Source organism: Heptranchias perlo, chromosome 32 (assembly GCF_035084215.1).
Source record: "Heptranchias perlo isolate sHepPer1 chromosome 32, sHepPer1.hap1, whole genome shotgun sequence".
NCBI lineage: Eukaryota > Metazoa > Chordata > Chondrichthyes > Hexanchiformes > Hexanchidae > Heptranchias > Heptranchias perlo.
Genome location: NC_090356.1, coordinates 18,919,229 through 18,942,175, shown reverse-complemented (window position 1 = coordinate 18,942,175; position 22,947 = coordinate 18,919,229). Strand labels below are relative to the sequence as shown.

The 22,947-nt window shown below is 46.0% G+C and overlaps 1 protein-coding gene across 1 annotated transcript in view; it reads right to left on the bottom strand.

The window, feature by feature from the left end:
• Positions 1 to 1,730: 1,730 nt before the first annotated feature.
• LOC137301119 (rootletin-like) overlaps positions 1,731 to 22,947 on the bottom strand; it is a 90,565-nt gene continuing 69,348 nt past the window's right edge. The window contains exons 32-36 of the mRNA XM_067970544.1: positions 15,806 to 15,955; positions 14,123 to 14,323; positions 12,968 to 13,099; positions 8,183 to 8,362; positions 1,731 to 6,377 (exon numbers count right to left, since the gene is read on the bottom strand). Coding sequence (XP_067826645.1) covers positions 6,294 to 6,377; positions 8,183 to 8,362; positions 12,968 to 13,099; positions 14,123 to 14,323; positions 15,806 to 15,955 — 747 coding nt within the window. The 3' untranslated portion in view covers positions 1,731 to 6,293. The remainder of the gene's footprint in view (positions 6,378 to 8,182; positions 8,363 to 12,967; positions 13,100 to 14,122; positions 14,324 to 15,805; positions 15,956 to 22,947) is intronic.

Here is a 22,947-nt window from a genome sequence, read left to right as displayed (position 1 = left end):
ACAAAGTAAAACAGCTTCTTTTTTTGCTTCAGCTGCTAGCTTTTCTCGTGACGCTTTTCAGTTGTTCCCAGGGCTCGATTGCCCGATGAGATTAACTGGATTTGACTAACTAAATTGGGAATACAGCAACACCAGGCATGAGGCCTAAATAAGAGCCTAAAGGACTTGCCAGCTGTAGGTTCCATCCAATTTCGAACACACTGGCTGCTATAGGCAACAGGTGCAGCTTGAGATATCAAACTAGGAGGCAATACAGACTCCTGTCCAGTATCCAGAATCCAAAATACGATTTAAGGGCTCACGGTGGAGAAAAAAAAAGTTAGCGCAGTACACTGTTCAGCAACTAGGTGTCCACAGCATGCTTTGTAAATACATATAATTACTAAATGTGTTACTGACATCTAGTGGCCAAACATTTACACCAACACATTTGCTGTAATGACTGACCATGAATTGGGTATGAATTTTTCCTGTGAGGTCCACGTAGAAAATCAACAAACCATTGGGCAGCTGACTGGCTCCAACAATTACTACCTAATATTAAAAAGGAAATGAGAAGCCCCCTATGGGTCAGTTGTCAAATACACCACCCAGTGTGTGGTACTGAGCCATACAGACCAGGAAGAGCCTCAATTCCATCTCCAGTGTGTGTTGAGTTAGCCAATCTCAGCCAAGGCAGCAGTAGTGGGGCTACAATTGGTCTCAGTGCCCCTGGGTTAGGGAGGAGAAAATCAGCCAAGATTCCTACTCCTGATTGCCATCCCGATCACTGGAAAATGCATGTTTATGGGGGCATCAAGTGAGGGGACAGGGTGGATCGATGCCTACCATGATTGAATAGCCTGCCAAAACTCACTGTCCCAGCTCATAAATGAAGAATGGCCACTCGGGGCAACATTCTGGAGGGTGCCCAGTGCCCATGGGTCTGTACCCCAGCAGAGAATTAGTGCCTTAAGGAGAGGAGGGGAGGGGACAAAATTTGGATTAAAAAAACCCCCAAAAAGCTGCTTCATTTCTGCTCTGATCCGTCTGCACAGTTTAAAGCAGTAACAGTTAGAAAAATGAAACTTGAGACGTGCTTGCTCCGAACTCCTTGGTATAAATGTTCTTGAAGTAGCACTGGGAGGAGGTGCATCAGTATGTGCAGCTGAGTGAGATATTTCTGTGTAATCTGATTCATACTATAACTGATATATTCCGTTTTGTACAAAAATAAAAGTCACTTAAACAACACTCTGGCGGAATCCTTGTTATTCTGTTCCTCTCATTTTTACTCCTCAAGTCTCCCCGTCATATTGCTATAACAGTGCAAAGACTAATGGTCAGCGGGGTGCTGGGTGTGACAGCAACTGATTCACTGAGAGATGGTGGTGGCCTCGGACCTACAATCTGCACCTGGGCATTCCTGATAATTGTTTTGAAAGATGGGTGGGGGAAGAGACACAGAGTGGAGACCAGATATCTCCACACAGGGAGGGAGGGAAAAATCAGAGGCAACCACCAGGGTCTGATCGTTCCATGTTCCCACAATCCGCTAAAACAGCCATTCAGACAGACCTTCCCACAAATGACCCGGTCATGGCTTAGGACACAAGAGATCAACATCAAACAAACTTGGATTCAAATTCAGGTCTCATAATCGAGAGTCCGACACACCATTTCTGTAGCAACTGGACTGCTATCAAAAATGAATGAAAGCAAAAATAACATTTTCTTAGCATACAGGAGAGTCGAATTTTGTTCACTGTTTATTTTCTGTACCATCTAACACTGCAAGTCACACAGCAAAGTGCCCATCATAATGAATAGCACCCATCATTTCTCCAATCCACTCCCTCTCAGTGTGATATAAAACATTTGAGTAGAAAAATAACACTGAGTAACACCGAACAGGTGAAGTACAGTTAGTGGATGCAAGGGATGGGACAGTGGTTAAAGCAGTAACACACTTACAAAAATAGCCACCTAATGCACTCGAAATCAGCACAAACACATCACAGGGCTCAGATATAGCAAACATTTTGGAAAAACCGAGTCAGAATAGGATTCTGTAATCTGGTGTCCGGCAAAAAATGCTAAATGAATAAAAAGTAAACAGACGATGATGAGGGGGTGGCTGGGACTGCTGCAGGCGGCACTTGGTGGGACTGATTCAACCCTGCAGCTCTAGCATACTTTAAAATGCGCCATGGTAATCACCCCTCTCTGAAAACAATAGTCCCAATTTCACCGCTGGGGTATGGCTTCTGTTCCCAGGGCTCATACTGCCAGCTTCGATACGGTTTAGCATTGGTTACCCCAGTGCCAGACATCCCAAATGTATTTTGGTCATCAGTACTAGAATTAATTGATGTTCCAGTACAGCTCAGCAAGGGCCCCACAAGAGTAGAGAACAGGACAGCAAGAATCCCATGTGAGGTTCCAGAACTACACAGTGAAAATTCTACAGGGCTCTGGGACAGACATAACCTCAAGAAACACCATCCAGCATCTGTCACATGGGTTTGCAAAATGGCAGTTGCAAAACACTTTTTGGACTCATCTGGATAAAGGACAGGAAACCAGACTCAATGAGCTCTCTCCCTCATTTAAAGATGATAACAGGACTATCAGCACTCAGCCACTGGGAAACATCAGAAAAAACTAGAAAACAAGGAAAGATTGTTTTTAAAAAAACACCAAAAATAGATGTCGAAACTTGTTTGCATTGATTTCTTCTTTAGATTATGAACAAAAGATCATTTTGTGATTAAAAATCTATTTTTTAAAAAGCAATACTCAAAAAAATTATAATATTCCAGCTAGTTTTGAAAAACTATTGATCTAGTCAGATGAAGAATGGGCCTGGGCACAGCTGGTAAGCTCTGATAAAGTGTCTTGTGTTCTACTGTCTACAGCACATCAAAGATACCGTCAAACAATGGAGCTGGTGTATTTAGAATCTAACATTTAACATTAATTTCACAAACACTGTAGTCTTAATACACAGAATCTCAAAACTCAGCTTTAGTTAATAAGTTCACTCCTTCTGGGAAACTGATCTAAACACTGACTTGCAAAAATATATCCAGATGCATGCAAGGAGATGAACATTAGCTGCCTCAAACAATTAGTGTTTGGTCTAGTCAACCGCTAGTTATTGCAATACTTTAGATTAAATTTGCTTTATGGACAGACAGTCCAAGAGCAGCTGCTACAATAAATCCTTGATAATTATAGAAAGAAATAAGTTTTGAATGATGGGAAATTTATTAAATTAAACTTATCCTCAGACCCAATTCATTACATGAATTCTGATAAATTACAAGGAAATAAATATAGAAACTAATGGTACATAAAGATAGTTGTACCTGGGTGCACACCTATGTGGACTGTCATAGTCTCTGATTGTACAGATACCATCTCTCGGTAGCTCAGTGTGTAATACACCATCCAGTGTAATACTGAGTCACAAAGCACATGAAGGTCTCAAGTTCAATCCCTGATCTGCACTGAGTTGGCTGATCTCAGTTGGGGCAGTGGTTGGGATACTACAAATGACCTCCGGGCCCCTGGGCAAGGGCCGAGGCGGGCGGGGAAGAGAAATCAGCCAGGGTTCCTGATCCTGACTACTATCCACTAACGCCTGCTGCCAAATGCACTTATGGGGATGTTGGGCAAAGACGGAATCAGGCTCAACTGTGATGCCCTTCACCCCCTCCTCCTCCTCCGACAGTCATATGCGCGGCCACTTGGGTGAAGTACCAAAGATCAGTTAGAGAAGCAGCCCTTCCATAACCCAAGGGCACTGAGGCCCCAATTACCACCCGGCTTAGATCAGATAACTCATCACAGATCAGGATCAAACTTGAGACCTTCCCAGTCTTCTAAGTAGCACATTTATCCACTGACAGATCAGGGATGCCCTAATATTACACTAGTAAAAACATTAATGTGGACTGTGTGTTAAAAGAGCCTGTCCTACAATCAAAATTCTGTAGCAATTTTTTAAAAAACCTTCAGTTATTTAATAAAAATCTATCTTATTGGCCTAATCTCTCTTGTGAATCTGGAACCAGGTTTTCCCAGCTTTTAGTGTAGCACCACAGGAATCTATACTTAAAAATACAATACAAACATGATTTATGAGATTGCTCAAAAATGGATGATGCTGGTAGAGAAGCTAACAGTGCATGTTTCAGGGATACTGTTAGATTAAAAAGCCGAAGCTAGGATGGGAGTAAAGCACATGTCAGCACTTAAAGCATCCTCTCCTTATTCCGTATCATATGTTGTGTCCCTATCGGTGAAAGGAAACAAATATTGCTACAAATTGTCACCATTTTTCTCCATGTTGGTCCCATGGCACTATTTTGAAGAGCAGGGGAGTTCTCCCTGGTGTCCTGACCAACAATTACCCCTCACCCAACACCATTAAAATTAGATTATCCAGTCATTATCACATTGCTGCCTTTGTGGGACTTTGCTGCGTGCAAATTGGCTGCTGCATTTCCTACATTACAACGGTGACTACACTGCAAAAGTACATTGGCTGTAAAGTGCTTTACAGCCAGAGTGTGGTCGTGAAAGGCGCTATATAAATGCAAGTCTTTCTTTCTTTCTTTGATGCAAGTTTGTCAGTGCCTCTGAAACTCCTTCCAGTGCCCAGTCTTGTCGTGAAAGGCGCTATATAAATGCAAGTCTTTCTTTCTTTCTTTGATGCAAGTTTGTCAGTGCCTCTGAAACTCCTTCCAGTGCCCAGTCTTAAGTACTGCTAGCCTCGACCAGAAAAAAAATAGCTCTTCCATCAATAGCACACAACAGCTCCAATAGTTTAACCTCAGTCAAGTTTATCAAGGCTGGCACCTCCTGCCAATCCAGACCGAACGGTGGCAGAGAGTGGGGTCGGGGTTCAAGTTGTGATGTTTGCTTTGCAGCTGATGAAAATTCATTGAAAATCTTAATAACTAATAACAGCCCGCAGCAAAAAGGTGGGAGTTCTATGTTAAAAAACTAGATTAGTAAACTTAATTTTCAGTGTCCAGTTTACAACTTCCAGACAGCCCCTCACTCAAACATTAGGCAGATAACGATCACAGTATTCATTACAACCCCGTGGACAGCCTGTACCCCACAAATGATCCCATGTTCTGGTCCCTTTGACTTTGTTGGGTGGTTTATTTCCTGTTAATGTCAGAACGAGACAATTTGTACTTATTGCAAGTCTCCGTACTCAGCCAATCAGAATCCTTCTTTACAAAGACCACTGATGCACTGAGCCAGTCAGAGTCTACTATTATCAATACTGCCAGTGAAAATACAGCAATTGAAACCTGGTGCAACAGGCATGGGAAGACAGTCAGAGGGTCAGGTTGTCGATGCTCAAGAACTTCACAACAGGCAGGCCTGCTGGAAACAGTGATGAGCCGGGACAGAGAGTGGTGGTTGGAGCTGAGTGTGTTTGATGTGTCTGTTGATGAAGGCCAGGTACCAGTGCTCTCAAATCACATGGAAAAGCAAACGTGCCGATACCCACAATCAACGACTGGCAGGGCACAACATGGCCTGAAAGAAAAATCAGCCGTTTACAGCTAACATAATGGGGGAGCGTTTAGAGTTTGCGGAATCTTTAACTTATAGACGGGGCTATGACCGCAGGAGGGTCTCTAACCCTCTTAAGACAAGCGCTCGGGGAAGGATGGAGATCTAACCCTCTCGGACCGGTGCTTGAGGGGTATGGGCGGTTTAACTTTCTAAGACTACTGTTCAGGAGTTTAACCCTCTCAGATCAGTGTGCCTAATGCTCCCGAGGTTGAAAACCTTTAAAAAATTTGAAGAGTTTGTGGCCATTTTTGTTATTAAAATGGTAAGAAGGGGACACCAAAAACCAGGACCAACAAAGTATCCCTTTGCTTATTTTGAACGGTTTAGATTGACCATGCCAGGGGGATCAATGGCAAATTTGCCTGACCACTTCCCCAATGGAGTGGCAACCCCCTCGGAGCGGGCTTTATAAGAAAAGTGGTGGCAACCTGCATACAGAACACAAACACAAGGGAAAGAAATGAAGAGTACACAAAGCCTGTCCCGTAACAACGTCAGGGTCACTGCTGGAGATTCCCCCCAACTTTGGAAGCATTAGATTCAGTCCCTGTAGTGATGATTGGATCCAGATGTTGGTGGGAGGTGGGGGGGGGGGTCCGTGACTCTGCTGTCAGTAGGGGTCCGGTGCGTGTTGTGGTTGGTCACTGTTGTACAAGGGAATGCAGGCTGATATCCTGTCACATAGCAGCTGCAAAGTGCTTGCAATGGAGTTAGTTTCCAGAGAGGATGGAGTGGGAATACTGAGGCTGGCGTCTCCGGAGCTCCTGCTGCAGTTGGTCCTTTAGTGTCGATATCTGCAGTCAGACAAGCAGCACACAATAAACAAAGACACAGAGTAAAACCACAATACAATTAATTAGAATACAGAGTGGAGACAGATGCAGATTCAAGTAATAGGAAACCCTCATTTGAATTCATCTGGGGAGACTGGCTGAAATAAAATGCTCCGAGGATACAGCTAGAATGGATGGGATATGCCCCACCCACTACTGCCAACAATCATTCTCCCTCCCATGTGGCACAGGCCTCGCTATTAAATAGTGCATTAAATGGTATTAACTGCAGCCCATCTGGGTAAATCGTACTTTCCCACACCTTCAGAAAATCCTGGACGTATTCATACTTCTATCATGTGGTACAGAATGCAAAGCAGCTTCATGTTCTAGTATGTACACTCACCTTGGTATCAATCTAGCCCTACCTAGTGCTTGGGTATTTTATATTCCTCCCAAAAGCAAATAGGTTCATATAAAAACAATAAGCAGTGAAAACATGGAGGATTCCTCTTCCCCCAATTTACATAGAGGGTTTAATTGATAATTATCCTAGATCAATTCTACCATAATTGAGAGGCAGGTTTATTTACATACACACCACCTGCAATACCATTTAATAAACCCAAATGAGGTTCGCATCCATTATCCTTCTTGAGGTGGTACACTATCCTGATGTAGTATACCATACGGAGGTGGTATACTATCCTGAACTGGCACACCATATGGAAATGGCACACTATCCTGATGGTACAGTGTTGTACTGATGTAGTATCCTATCCTGAGGCGGTAGAGTATCCTAACGCAGTACAGTATCCTAAGGTGGTACACAGGCTATATGGATGAAAACTAATGAAACAGATTCCACCCTAGACTGAGATCTGGCTCATCTCAATGCAGACACAGCTGTGAGTTCATGCAGTGGCTGCCTTGAGTGTCAGAAGTGTTGTCTCACAAAGGAAATGTATTGCCTGCTTTGGTATTGAGCAATACACACCAGCCAGGTTAACCCTGGTCTCTGCTGAGTTAGTCGTTCTCAGCCATTCACCAACTGTTATACTCAGCGCCCCTGGGTTAGAGAGAAAAATAAACAGAGTGTCTATTGATACCACTGTGTCAGCCAATGAGTTGGAGGCAGGGCGGGACTTACGGCAGGACTCAAAGCAAACAGGGTATTTTACAGCAAACAAATTCTATTTGCTCAGCAAACAGAGTCTGTTTAAACAGCACACTACAGCAAACAGTCTACAGTCTACTTAAAAAAAAGTATCTATGAACTACAGCAAACAGAACTTGTGACCGAAACTGCAGCAACCTCTCCTGATAAAAGCAGGGTGATTTTTCCATAAAAATGCAGTGAATGGAGGATAGTTACATAATACAAATTGATTATTTCTCCATCAAAATGCAGTAGGTGGAGGATAGTGACATACAAATTATGTGCGTAAAATCAATTTCGGTCACTTACAGCAGCGTGGTCTCTAGGCATGATTGACGGGGGAATTAACCAATCATCTGCATTCTGGCCGAGAATAGTGGTGTCACTATATCATCTCAGTTACGTGGTCATTCTTCATGCATGATCCTAGATAGTGAGTGTTGACCTGTTAGTCAGCCATGCAGGGATCATAGACAAGCCTGATCCTGTCCTCAGCCTTCACTCATATATGTACTTACCAGGAGTTACTGGGTAGAGATCAGGAGGACCACAAACCTTGGCAGGTTTTATTTTTGGCTGAAATATAGGGTGGTGGCACCTGTAGAATTGGACCCCAGCAAGATTCAGTGCTTTCAGGACAGGAGGGGAAAATACTCGCTTTGGTTACCTGTTCCTCGAGTCCTTTCACGCGCTGCCGATGTGCACGTTCTCGTGCTTCCAGTGTCTTCTCGGTCTGCAACTGAGCCACACGCAGTCGTTCCGTTTCTTTCTGCAGCTCCTGTCGGTGCCGGGCAGCAGCTTCAATCAGGTTTTGGGAGTGAGACTGCTCTATGTCTGAAAGCTGGGCCTGAGGAGGCAATAGCAATAGTCAGAGGTGGGGGTAGGGAATGAGAATTCAGCCAGGGAAAGGGAACAAAGATTGCCTCTCACCAAAGGCTGTCAATGACTGAATTTACTTGATCGGTTTCAAAACAAACTCCAGCTCCATTTCAGACCACCTGCAAAAAAAGGGGACCATTTTATGTGGAGCCATTGCAGAACTGGGAGAACATACAGACCTGTACAACACTCCATTCTCATCTCTTAGAATAACTTGAAAATCTCAACTCTGTCATTGTTTTTGTTTGTGTAAATAAGTGGTTCCGGTATCTGGCAAAGACCTAAATTAATAGCAACTTAGCAGACTAGTCTACGATACACCTTCTGAGCTGTCAATCTCTCAGCTCAGGGAGGAGAGTAAGGAAGATGAAGCTGTCGCCCACTACATGAGGAACTATGTTCTTGGCTGCAATTTAGTCAACAATATGAGAAGAACAGAAACACTGCTTTAACCTTTAACCCCATCACTCTCTCCACTCGGAATGGAAGAGGTACAATCTTCTGCGTGAAAGGTCAAACATTTACTGGAAATGTTCTAATTATAAATTGCAAGGGAGTATTTAACCACTGACAAGGGCACTAGTAAAGCTGGGTACTAGTAAAGCTGGGTACTAGCAGATTATAATGTTATCTGCAATTGCTGTAAACAGACTTTTCCTAGCAGTAGCAGGCAGCGAATGCCAAAGCGCAGTCCTGGGGAGCTGTTGCTGCTGTCACACCATCATCTACAACAATAGGCTTGAAAATCACGTGCCCAAAAGCCAAGCAACAGGAATTCCAGTACAGACCTGAACATTTTAATTTTATTTTCCTTAGTTTCTTACCCAACACTGTCTTCCTTAAGGATTCTCTCAGCCTGGAAGCTGCGCGAGAAGATCATGGGGAGTGAACCGGCTAGAGTTGGCCTGGCTGTGGGGTGGGACGGAGATGTTGGACATAAAATCCATTCACAGCTCCTCGATGGCTCAGCTGGTAACTACACCACCTAGTGTGGAACCAAGCCGTTCAGAATAGGAAGGTCCCACTTTGATCCATGGCTGGGCACAGTTAGTTGATCTCAGACATAGTGGCAGTAGGTGATGCTATTTCAGGCATCAACACCCGTGGGATAGGGATAGGATAAAAAGAAACTCAGCCAGGGTCCCTGCTTCTGGTCATAATCCAATACCCCTGCTGGAAACAGCACCTGTGTGGGTGAGCGTCAGGTGAGGATAGGATCGGACTCAGCTGGGCTGTGCCCATGGTTGAAATCAACTGTTTGGGCTCACAAGTGAAAAATGGCAAGAATTCACCAGACCGGCTTAGAGAAAGTCTGGGACTTGGATGTGACGGGTCCTGGCCTTATTTGGGATTTTCCACTTGGCCTTGTAAAAGGTAGAGCATCTCCTTGGAAAGGCAGTCATGTCAGAGAGGGCGAGGGTGGGGGTGAGGACTCCCTACACAGAGTTCCACTTCCCTAGCCTATAAGGGACCCTGCATGAGACTGGATTCTGGTACACTGTTAGCTGAGGCACACCAGCCTCCAGAAGAGTGCAATCCGGCCAAACCCGGTGGGGGGGGGGGGGTCGCAGGGCAGAGAATTGTCCTGGACACCCTAAGATGGCCAAATATTTTTCTTTTAAAGAACGTTTCAGTTACCTCTGCCCCTTACAGTGAAGGGGGATGTGAATGGGGTCTCGGAGAGAAGGGGAGGGCCTGGGCACCCACCCCAGACTGGCAGGTGTCGGTCTTTCTGGCAGCATGAGACTTGTGGGCACCCCCAAGATGCGCTCGTAGTGGTGCTTATGCCTGGTAGCCCCATGCAGATGAGTTGCACTCCCACTGACTCCACTAACTGTTTGGATTACGGCATGTCGATTTTCGACCCCTCTGTGGCTAAACCTTCAGACTCTTCACATGTCAAATGCATCCCTGTGAGCTTGGCTTTTGGGCATTAGGAGTGCGAATGAAGGCCTTACTACCATACTGTTGGCATGACAAGAACTTCAGTGCAAAGGGAAGCCGTGTTTCAGACATTGGCACTGTCTGTTGGGACAGGTCTGTTTCAAACATGACAGCTGCACTCACCAGACAAGATGAAATCTTCCTCCTAATAATCTGTAAATCCATCTTCAAAGGTCAGCAGGAAGTGGAAAGAGAAAAACTGACCATCTCACATTGTAACATACTTCCCAGTCAGAACCTCACAGAATGAGTCACCACTGACAGACATCCAGACTTTCCATTCACCAGCAGCTCACTCAGATCATTTAGTGATTAAAGGCTACAAGAAGCTTTAGGAACAGGGACAGAACAATATGCACAATAAGTCCATCTCTTTTTGACAGATCAACCCCTTTTCCCTCCAGAAACACATCTAGTCATCTCCAAACCCATTTACACTGCCCACTTCAAAGACCTTCCCTGGTAACCTAGTCCACAACACTATTAGTCTTTGGGTGAAAAAGTTCCCCTTGATTTCCCTTCATATTCCTAATGTTTAACTTGTGGCCCCTTGTTTTTGAACGCAACTGAACATTATAGGTTTAGGACCTGATAGAGCTACAACAGTAAGGTCTTAAAATGCAAGGTACAGCTACATTCACTGCTGCAGATCTCGTCAGCTGCTAATCATCGATTCCTACCTTACGACAGTGACTACACTTCAAAAGTACTTCGTTGGATGTAGTGGCAGACATCGGGAACTTCCCAACAATGCCAACCCTCAAGGTTTACTCACGAGTTCCAAAATTTGCGTTAACTTTTTAAGTATTTGCGCTGGACATATCTACATACGTTTAAACTTGCAAGTATTTACTAAAACTTCTGCAAATTGTGGGGCTCATGGTCAACCTGGGATTGGGATTGGGACTGGGACCACCATCACACAAGGGATGCAATGTTTTCTGGCAGCATCTTAAAAATGGAAAGAAGCAGCCTCACTGTCGTGTAGTGAGAGCTCAATGAAACAATCGGTGGTAGGCAGCAACAAACTGAGAACAGCAGCCAGTCTAGATTTAAGGGCCGGTTAAATGGTCAGTAAATGGACTAGACTTCAGAGTAAGTTAAACAATTAGCAAAGTATGTGGAGCCTAGTCAATGGTGCAGGCATCTGCAAGGGTATAACACTGAGATACAAGATCAGTGAGGGCCCTATAGATAATGCAGACAACTGCCATAACAGAGCACAGGAACCTCATTCTGAGAACCGTCTGGCTCAGTGGAAGGATCCGTTTAAATTAACTGTGTATCAGTCATTACTTACTTCACACTGGAGGCTTCAGCTTGTTGAGTTTCAAAGCTACAAGTTGTCATTAATCATATAATTTATGGGCCTTGAGGATTGAGGTTAAATTTAACATTGTGGCTGAACCCAGTTACAGTAGTACTGACTGACTTATTACCACATCTGGATGAAATAATACTCGTACCTCACTTCCCCACTTGGCAGACACCCAGCCTCGCTCTCCAGAGGTCCCCGACTCCAGACACAACTTCCTTAGAGGCTCAAGTGGATGAATTTTCACCTCCTTGGCACTCATGGAAACATATAACAATCTTACTCTTTCAGAACGCAGCCAATTAAACATTTGCTCCAGTGCTGTCAGTGCCTTCACACTGAAACTCCAACAGGTTTCATTTAAGTGTGCAAATCCCAAGCCACTGAGCGGACTCACTGGCCGGCCATGTTGATCCTCACTTCATTGTTAACTTTAAGTTACACATCAGAATTGTTTACTGGTGTAAAAATGATGGGACAGGAGGTCCATCAACAGGCCTCAGCATCCTCTGGGATGGGGAGGCAAAAATTAGCCAGGGTTCCCTCATCTAATCGCTACCCAGTGACTCCTGCCGGAAAATTCTCATGTGTGTCAGGTGAGGATAGCATTGTGCTTAGCTGTGAAACCCTCCTCAGTTGAATAACTGTCGATGCTCACTACCTGGGCTTAGACATGAAGAATGGCCAGTTTGGGGGGCGGGGGGAGGAAGTGGGGGTAGGGTAGATCCCAATTTTGCAGGGGGGAGGGAGATGTTCCCAATTTGGGGGCAGGAGGGAGGACGAGATGTTACCAATGGGGGGAAGAGGGGGGAAAAAAGAGAAGTTCTCGATTGGTGGAAGGGGGAGGCGAGGGGGAAGTTCCCGAAATGGGAGGGAAGAGGGAGTTCCTGAAAGGGGGTGGATGTTCCCGATAGCCACCAGCATGCTTGGAACCATATCCCATAATGACTCAATGCCTTAAGGAGGGGAGAACAACCGGGCTGGGGTGGGGGAAACATCAGTAAAAGCAAACGTAGTTTGACAGTGGCATGTACGGAGTTAAAGTAATTTACAGTGACAAGATTAATTGTGACATTTCTTTATTGGGACCATTCTCTCGGGCATCAATTGCTCAATGGCTGAGTATGATAAATAGAACATGGTAATTAGAGTGGTCCCAATTAAAGGTACACTTCAGATTGAGACCTAGGTGCTGGATGCTGAGTTTTCTCTGCACAGTCTTGCATTGTGGAGCTGTGTTCTTGCCCTGCTCGTTGTATACTGGTCTATGTGACCCCTGCTTTGCATATTTGGCCTCTACCTGCCAAGTCTCACCTGCAGCTGCTGGGTCTGTCTCTGAGCTTCCACAAGCTCCTGTTCTACTGTTGTGAGTGAACGATCCAGACGCCCTTTCTCTGCAGACACGCGCATGGTATCTTCCTCCGACCGCAGTCTCTCGCGCTCCACCTGCAACCAATGGGATGAGACATTAGGACTACCAGATTCACATACCAGGCTACAAACAATAACACAACATGTTACAGCACCAGGCTGAAACCAATTAAAAAACACGCTTTTGCTTCGACCAGAGCTGTTACCAAGGTCCTGTATGTATAGCCGAACATACCAGTCTTTTCGTTTGCAGACAGACTGCAGATTCGTGTACTGGTTGAAAACTGTAAAAACCTTAAAGAAAAAAAACCTAATTTATATAGCGCCTTCTCATTTCGACAAAATGTCTCAAAGCACATCATACAATGAATTACTTTGTAGTACAGTGACTGTTGTTAGGCAGGGAAAAATGGCAACCATTTTGTGCCAGTAACAAATGCCAATGAGATGAATGGTCAGGAAATCGGTTTTGATGTTTGTTGAGGGAGAAATGTTGGCCAGGGCTCTGGGAGAACTCCCTGCTCTTATTCAAACAGTAATAAAGTGTTGCTTGAGGAAGGAATGTTGGTAAGGACATCAGAGATGGGATCTTGAACATCAATATAAACCACAGGAAGAGGGAGTCAGGGTCTGGGTTTAATGTCTTATCTGGTGGTCAGCACAGCTGATAATGCAGCACTCAACTCAGTACAGCATGGGAGCTCAAGCCCTGGTCTGGGGCTCAAATCCACAGCCTTCTGAGGTCAAGTCCCACACTGGAACAAGAAAAGCCAATAAAGCCCAACAAGGACCTCAAACGATGGAGCCCATACCTCCCTCAATATTCCCTCCTTCCAACAATCTTCAAACTTTTAAAATCCAATCTTGGTGTCATCTCACTTCCCGATGTACCTCATCTTCTATCCTATTGTCCTTAACTTTGTTGTGTTCTGCACTATGGGCTTTGGCTCCTCACTGTGGCTTCTCAATTAAAAAAAAAACAATCACCCATACACTCCTGTTACATTTCAGCCCCATCAGTTGTCACCCTCAGAATGAATGTGGGTTTATCAGGGCAGGTTCTAACTGCGTTACAAACCCAGGATATTTTGGACTCACCTTGTCCAGTGTCTTTTTCAGGGCAGCTTTATCCTTCTCCAGCCGGATTGATGATCGCTCCACCTCGCGCTTCTCATTCTCCAGCTGGGCGATGGCGCGTTGTAGAACACCCAGGCGCTCCTGGAAAAGATGTTTCTCCTCCTGCAGTTTCTGAACGCTCCGCAATGCGATCTCGTCGCTTTCCTGACGTCGGTGCAACATCTGAAGGAGAGATGGAGAACAGAAGGCTCGGAAAACAAAATGAGTACTTACCAACTGGGCTGTTCATCACAAGGCGCGAGATTGGGGTCACCACACATCTAGGGGGGGCAATTTTGACCTAACCCGTCTGACAGGAAACTGACAAGATCGGGTGCAATGCTAGTTTTACACCCCGGCTGATTTTACTCTCCATTGAAGTCAACGGAGAATAATATTGGGCAGGGTGTAAAACTGGCATTCCACCTGATCCCGTGGGTTTCCCACCCGGCAAGTTAGGTTAAAATTGGGTCCTTGGTGTTGGCACGTACAATCCGGATTTTGAATGGGCTGTCCAGAAGTTGCTAACGTTGTTTTTCCCACGTGCTTCTGTACGTCCGATGTGGAACCGTGATTAGCTATTACTGTTTTCAATTAACTTTCATCAGCAACAAAGCAAATATCAGAAATCCCCGATCCGGCCCCCTGCAATAAATCGATTGCACCCAGTGTGCCAGCTTTAAATGGAATCCCTCTGTTCCAATTGAGACCGCCTACCCGTCTCATTAAATGTATCACACTGCTGCTGCTGTCAGGACTGCTGTCAGTGGCAGGATATGTGGTAAATGAGGCGTCAAATTGCTTTGGAATTAATATCAGAATCAGACCCGATATTAACATTTTTTATTAGTCGAGGGTGAGAGTTCTCTGCTTGTATATCAATGGAATTTTCTTCTTGTCCTCTAGCTCTCTCCTTGGCCAAGAGGCCAAAGCTGGGAACAGTTTAATACATTTAGAAGTGTAAATGGTTTTCACTCTGACTTTCTTTCCTCTTCTGTAAGAAGTGCCTGGCCTTCATTCAATGGGGGTCATTTTGACTTTGAATGATAGTGTATAACACACGATATTGGATCAGCCTACCGCTAAACACCTTTCCTGATTTTAGTTTCCGTTGACTTTAGCGGGAGGCCGAGCTGATATCGCGTGTTATACACTGTCGCCCAAAGTCAAAATTACCCCCATTGCATCCACATGTGACTCAGACAAAATGGGGATCACAGGACGTGTTCGCTGTCTCTATCTGTATCCAATGGTAGCAAGGTACAGTATGTTGGGGCCTTGAGGGGTTGCCATCTTACATCAGATGGTGCTATTTTTTTGTTAGATCAATTAGAAAATTTGTGGCATGTCTCACCTGAAATTATAAGCAGGAGTGAGATGTCTCAGCGACATCAACAATCTCAACTGCACACAAAGTGGAATGAAACAGGCCTGGGAGTATGGCCACTCAGTCAAACTGCTGTACCTGACCTGGGAGTGCTTGATGGGGCAGTGTAGAAGGAGTTTTATTTTGCATCTTACCGATGCTGTACCTGCTTGACAATAAGACTAACAGCAAAATGCAGAAAAACCTTCCATTTCTGGAATGGTCATTTGCCAATTTAACGAGTACAAAATTCACCCCAATAAAAAGAAACGTAGCAAATAAGAGTTCAAGGCTCTCACCTCCTGTTGTTTGCGAAGCTGGCAGTCAAGCTCCACCTGCTGCAGCTCCATGGCCTGCTGCTCATTCTGGAGGATCTGGACCCTGTCGGCCAGCGAGGAGTTCTGTTTCTTTGTCTCGGTAACAGTCTGACGTGCTGCTTCCAGGCGTTCCTGCAACATGAGAAAAAAAACAAATCAACAGAAAATTTAACTCTCTTCTTCAGTCAAACTCTTATTTCATTCACTGGCTGGAACTAAATGAGATGCAGTTTGCACCTGATTTTTTTAAAAATTCGTTCATGGGATGTGGGCGTCGCTGGTGAGGCCGGCATTTATTGCCAATCCCTAATTGCCCTTGAGAAGGTGGTGGTGAGCTGCTTTCTTGAACTGCTGCAGTCCGTGTGGTGAAGGTTCTCCGACAGTGCTGATAGGAAGGGAGGACCAGGATTTTGACCCAGCGATGATGAAGGAACGGCGATATATTTCCAAGTCGGGATGGTGGGTGACTAGGAGGGGAATGTGCAGGCGGTGTTGTTCCCATGTGCCTGCTGCTCTTGTCCTTCTAGGTGGTAGAGGTCACGGGTTTGGGAGGTGCTGTCGAAGAAGCCTTGGCGAGTTGCTGCAGTGCATCCTGTGGATGGTACACACTGCAGCCACAGTGCGCCGGTGGTGAAGGGAGTGAATGTTTAGGGTGGTGGATGGGGTGCCAATCAAGCAGGCTTCTTTGTCCTGGATGGTGTCGAGCTTCTTAAGTGTTGTTGGAGCTGCACTCATCCAGGCAAGTGGAGAGTATTCCATCACACTCTTGACTTGTGCCTTGTATATGGTGGAAAGGCTTTGGGGAGTCAGGAGGTGAGTCACTCGTTGCAGAATACCCAGCCTCTGACCTGCTCTTGTAGCCACAATATTTATATGGCTGGTCCAGTTAAGTTCCTGGTCAATGGTGACCCCCAGGATGTTGATGGTGGGGGATTCGGCGATGGTAATGCCGTTGAATGTCAAGGGGAGGTGGTTAGACGCTCTCTTGTTGGAGATGGTCATTGCCTAGCACTTGTCTGACACGAAAGTTACTTGCCACTTATCAGCCCAAGCCTGGATGTTGTCCAGGTCTTGCTGCATGCGGGCTCGGACTGCTTCATTATTTGAGGGGTTGCAAATGGAACTGAACACTGCAATCATCAGTGAACATCCACATTTCTGACCTTATGATGGAGGGAAGGTCATTGATGAAGCAGCTGAAGATGGTTGGGCCTAGGAAACTGCCCTGAGGAATTTCTGCAGCAATGTCCTGGGGCTGAAATGATTGGCTTCCAACAACCACTACCATCTTCCTTTGTGGGATTCCCAGGTGTGCGATTCATACAGCAACCTGGCGCTCTCACTCTTTGCAGAATCCATTCTGATACCAATAAATACCTGCTCCCTGAATTAACCATGCCTTGATAGTCCTACCCCCCCCAACCCGATTTTCTCCCCTCCCTTCCTGAAGAGTGGGGTGTAGTTTCACAGATGCAGGTTACCTCTGGTACCTCACCCAAGTGACCATTCTTCATGCTGTGGTCCTTAACAGTGAGCGTCAGCACATTACTCAACCCCAGGGGACATCACAGCCAAGCTCGGTTCTGCCCTCACCTGATGCCCACTGCTGAGCACACCCAGCAACAGGCACTGGACTGGACAGCACAGGCTTGGAACAAACAGTCTGTAGATTTCTAAAGAACCAAAAGTCCAGTTTCAAAATCGAATTCCAATTTTCTAAACTTATGAGTCATGATGCCAAGATATTAGTTATTAAAATTTTTAATGCATTTTCATTGGCAATAACTCAAGAGTGACCTCACCCCGTGGCCTAGACTCCCTTGTCTGGTTTTGGATGTGCTGACCTCACTTTGTAATTTTGGTTTCTATAAGAAGTGAGGGACAGTACCAGTTATGTTGGAATGTGCAGCGATCAGTGGGCGAGGAGCAGGGGTGGGGATAAATTCAAAGCTATAGCCACAATAATCATCTCCAAACCAAGAAACCCAGTCATCAGGTAACCTCTGACGCCTAAATCTCCTCAGAGGTCCCTAAGATGAGCACATTACCAAAGGGAGAGGAGCACAATGAACTTGTGGTAAGAGACCTATTTAAAGATGGAGAGATAGAAAGCAAGGATGAATGAATAGAAGAGATGTGGGGGCCAGCTACAGGCCTCAAGTTGTTTTTAGTTTGAACCAAATAGTTGCTCAGTAACAGCACAGCCATACATTACTGACATAGTGTAAAATCTGCGGGATTAATGGTTATAATAGAGATAACGAGTGAGAGAGAGTGATCCATACATACAATCCCTCATGTTTATAGGGAGGTAATTTCTGCCGTTCACTTCTGCAGTGAAATTGTAAGCTCTTCATTCACATGTTCACAATTTCACTATTGATAGTGAACAGTGGAAATCCTCCGGAATTGTGCCTTCACATAGGGGAATATTTCAGAGCACTTTACAAGGACGAGTGGAGAACACTGAACGAAAAAAGAACGATTAAGGGGTGAACTGATCACACAGTCCAAGCGTTAGGTTCTAGAAGGTTTTACCCTGTGCCTCGTGCGGTGGGACCGTGGAGACCTGGGAATTCCAAATGCCACTCTTCCCTCTTCACGGCACCTGTGCGCTGCTGGGTCCTGTTGGAGGGCCAATGGAAAGAGGTGCTGTTTTCTGTGCCTCCAACCTCTGCTCTCAGAATTCACAAAATATACGATCCCACACATGTTCTGAGACACAGAATCTGCCTCATTTATATTATAGTGTGCCTTCGGAATACCAAGCTTCTACCACCTGCAGCACACTATCGCTGTAAAAGCGGTTTAAGAGGTTTTGAAGGAGAGAGGTAGGGAAGTGGAGTGACTTAAGGAGAGAGGTAGGGAGGTGGAGTGACTTAGGGAAAGAGGTAGGGAGATGAACTGGCTTAGGGAGGAGATAGAGAAGTAGAGTGGATTAGGGAGAAGATAAGGAATTAAGAGTGGGTTGGGGAGAGAGCTCTGAAGAGAAGGGGGCAGTAACTGAAAGACCAGCCTCTGATGATGGCTCGGGGAACAAGCTGTAATCCAAAGCATTTTACAGAGGCTGGGAAGCATTTATAGATGGCTCCAGGGCTAGCTCTGGTGATGTTGGTTTTACTGGCTGTTGCAGTGATGTCGATGTTCCTTGTACTTTTTTGGCAGGACTACTACAGCTTTGTATAACCTGCCACAGGAGGGGGTATTCCACGCCCTTGTGTGGTGTTTGGACCATATCGGGGAATGTTGTCAGTGTGCCAGCCAGACTGCACTGGCAGTACGTCAAATATCGGGGCCAGGTTTGGAAAGAATCAGATTGTATGCTGAATCTCACTTGAGATGTGTCAGGTTCAGTAGACTGAACAAGCCTATGATTAGGGACTGACCTAATAATACAGTCCACTGGGCCCTGAGCAGCAAAACAATCAAAGGGAACAGACTAAATTTCCGGCCTCCTCAGAATTTTCATTTAACAATTTTTTTCTATAGAACTCAGTGGAAAAAGCACTTGTGGCTAAGTGAGTAGCAGGATCCAAACAGATCAGGAAGGTCCCAGGTTTGATTCCTGGTCTGTGCCGAGTTAGCTGGTTTCAGCCAGGGCAGCATCTAATAGACTGTAAGACCCCAATAATAACGGGGATGCGGGAAGGGAGCGGTGGGTGGGGGGATAGATTTAGCGGCCGGGAAACCCGGAAATATGAATTTAATGGCAGGACCTGATTTAAATTTTTCGAATCGGTTTCCTGGCCGCAGCCACCCAGATTGAGAGGCTGGCTGGCGGGCGGGTAGGGAGCCGGGGAGCGGATCGGAGGTGGATCGGACATGGGGGGGGTGGGAGGAGAAATGGAGAGTTGGACATCGGGCATCGGCGGTTGGGGGGAGGGGAGGAGTTGGACATCGGGGGTCGAACTTCGGTGGTCTGATTGTGGGGCCGGGGTGGGGGGGGGGGGGGGGGGGGGGGAAGGAGGAAATCGGCCGATCAAGGGGGTCCGATGGCAGGGTGCTTTGCTGGGTAGCTTGGGGGGAGCACTCCTGCTCCTCTTGGCCCACAAGCAGTGCTGGAAAGGCATTTACCTGTTCCATCCAGCAGTTCTCATCTCCCTTCAGCTGCTGGGTTTCCTGAGGCTCTGAAAACCCAGTCTCCAGGAGTTAAATGTGAAACAGAGGTTAAATTTGAGGCAAGCAGCCTCATTAAAATATTTTAAGCATGGGCCCGCTTCGGAGAGCTGGTTAGTCACCCTCCCCCCCAACCCACCTCTGTTAAAACCAGAAGTGGGAGCATTGGTGGTGGGTTTGGGTCGCATTTGCCATTTTAAAATTTTTTTAACACCCCACCCGCCTATTCTGGGGGGTTAAAATGACCCCCTAAGTGTCCCTGGGTGAAAGAAGGGAAAAAAAAATCAGCCAAGGCTGGTCCAGTGTCCAGTGACCTGTTGGAAAGTGTGATGTGTGGACATCAGGCAAGAACAGGATTGTGGTTGGCTGTGATGCCTCCCCCAGTCAAACAGCCAATCTATGCTCACACATCAAGAATGGCCACCAAGCCGAGGGGCCAGAGGGCATCTGTGGAACTGTACCCCAGCAAGAAACAACATCTTCAGACGTGGAGAGGAAAGAATCAGGGAAAGAATAAAAACTCAGTGAAATATTGTAACAGAGGCAGGCTGGAAGATTGCAGGAAAATGGGGAAATAAGGGAAGCTGGATTGCTGTGTGTTTACTCCCTCCCAGAAACTCAACCAAATGTGATTAAATTAAGGTATAAGAGCACCCCCTTCAGGTAGACTGTACACCAGCAGAATGAAAGCTGTTTAACATAATACTGCAACATGTGTAATGGGGAGGAGTGTTTTCCCATTTTGTTCCTCTTCTGGACTCCATGTTACCAGTTTAAGATGGGTAAGCAATCTGCTCTCGGGTGTGTACACTCTGGACTGGCAGTCAGAGCTGAGTGACATTGGCCTGGTTATGATGCCTCTTCCCGTTTGATTTTCCCTCCCCCTTCGCCTTGGCTCAGTGCCTCAACCTGGTTGCGATCAGGAGAGGAGGAGGGATCAAAGCTGTCCAAGCCGACACACACCAGTGCTCCAAAGATCTAACAATGCGCCAGCCAGTGTGTTTTATGCTTCTGTGCAGTCACCACTATAGGTCTAACTTTGTCTTGTAAACATTGTGACCCTGAAATTCTGTGGGAGTTCCACCAGTTTCTCGCTGTAACTCCAGCAGAAGACCAGCAGAATCCCCAAGGAAACGGCTGCACCAGGTCTCTGCTGTTTCTGGGATTTTCCTCAGTACCTGCTAAGGGGCAGAACTTCCATCCACCCTTTACAAGCCAGGGCAGAGTCAGAGGTGAGGGATCTCTAAGCCCGGACAAGCGTCCCAAAGACGTACATTTTTCTTGAAAAACATTTCACCAGATCGGTCCCCATGCTCAAGGGACCAAGGAGAACACGGCTGGGGTTGGGAGACCTGGGCCATACCCCCCCAACCCAAGAGCGCACCAAAGCTAGCGTTAATGGGGCACAGGGCAGGCAGGTGCCAGAGATGCGCCCATTGTAGCCCAATGCCCCATGCTGGTGAGGTACCCTCCCACTGATCCTGCAAACCGGCGGGGTCAGTGCCAGGAGGCAAGGTCGAGGGGCGATTTCAGGGCCAGTGTGTTGAGGGGAGACTGGGCCAACAATGAGATCAGAGTATGTTACAAATCCTGGTGAATTGGACGCTTTGAATCAATTTCATTTGCATTTGGGGAATTTAGATTTGAACTGTTCTGCTCATTTGTATAAATCTGATGCTAATCTTGATAGTGCTGTGTGTGTTGCATGAATCGCCTTGGCTCAGTGGGAGCACTCTTGCCTCTTGAGTCAGAAAGTTGTGGGTCCAACTTTAGAGACTGGAGTACAAAATCCAGGCTGACATGCTCTAGTGCAATACTGAGGGAGTGCTGCACTGGTAGAGGTTCTGTCTTTTGAATGAAACGTTAAAACGAAGCCCCTCTGGCAAATGTAAAAGATCCCATGGCACTATTCGAAGAAGAGTGGGGGCGTTCTCCCCGGTGTCCTAGCCAAAATCTATCCCTCAACCAACACCTAAAACAGATGATCTGGCATTTATCTTATTGCGGTTTGTGGGACCTTGCTGTCCGCAAACTGGCTGCCGTGTTTTCTACATTAGAACAGTGTCCACCCTTCAAAAGTAGTTAATTAGCTGTAAAACACTTTGGGATGTCATGAGGTTGTGAAAGGCGCTGTATAAATGCAAGTTCTTTCTTTCTTTCTTTCTTTCTTTCACTCGTCTGGAAAATTCCTGTATTAATTTTTAGGTGGAATGTTTGTTTGTGTGTTCGTGAGGAGTGCGTGCGCAATGTGCTTCTCCCTCAGTGTCACACGCACGCATATATTGTTTCTAAAAATTTATGTACGAAATGACTGCACTGTGTTGTCCCCCCATCCCATCCTTCCCTCTCCCAAATTCTTCCCTGTTTTAATCCGTACCTCCCAGCGCCGCCTTGTCCCTACCACTTCCCATCCCTCTGGCTCAGCTCCTCCCCTGCTTGCCCTGCTGCCTCATATCCCATCCCAGCTATTTTTGTAGTGAGGGGATGGATTTGTATTTGTAAAGGCAACAGACACCCGTCTGGTAAAGAACTCTCAGACCTGCAGCCAGTGAGGAAGTGAGGACACAGACACTGGAGCTTAGTGTTCTGAGGAGTGGTTCAGTTTGTCTCGAATCATCATTACTATCATACTGACTGGGAAGTTAGTGTGACAGTAGGCCACTGGCAGAGTGACTTCCCCTCCCAATCCCAAACACATACACTGAGACTGTCTCACACATTCATTGTGACACACATGTACACTGGTTATTATACACACACACACACACACACTACATCACCAACACTTTGGCCTTTTGTTGAGATGCCCTATCCCTGATTATTAAAACAAATATTAGCAGCAAAAACAAACTTGTGTCATGGGACTATAACTGTGACCAGCACAAAACTACCCCGCCTTTAGCCAACCTTCGCTATACAGGAGCTAGTTCCCTGTTCAGTGATTCTGAGCAGCTCTGACCTTTCTAACCGTAGCCACAGGGGAAGCCAATACCGTCGAGTGTACCTAT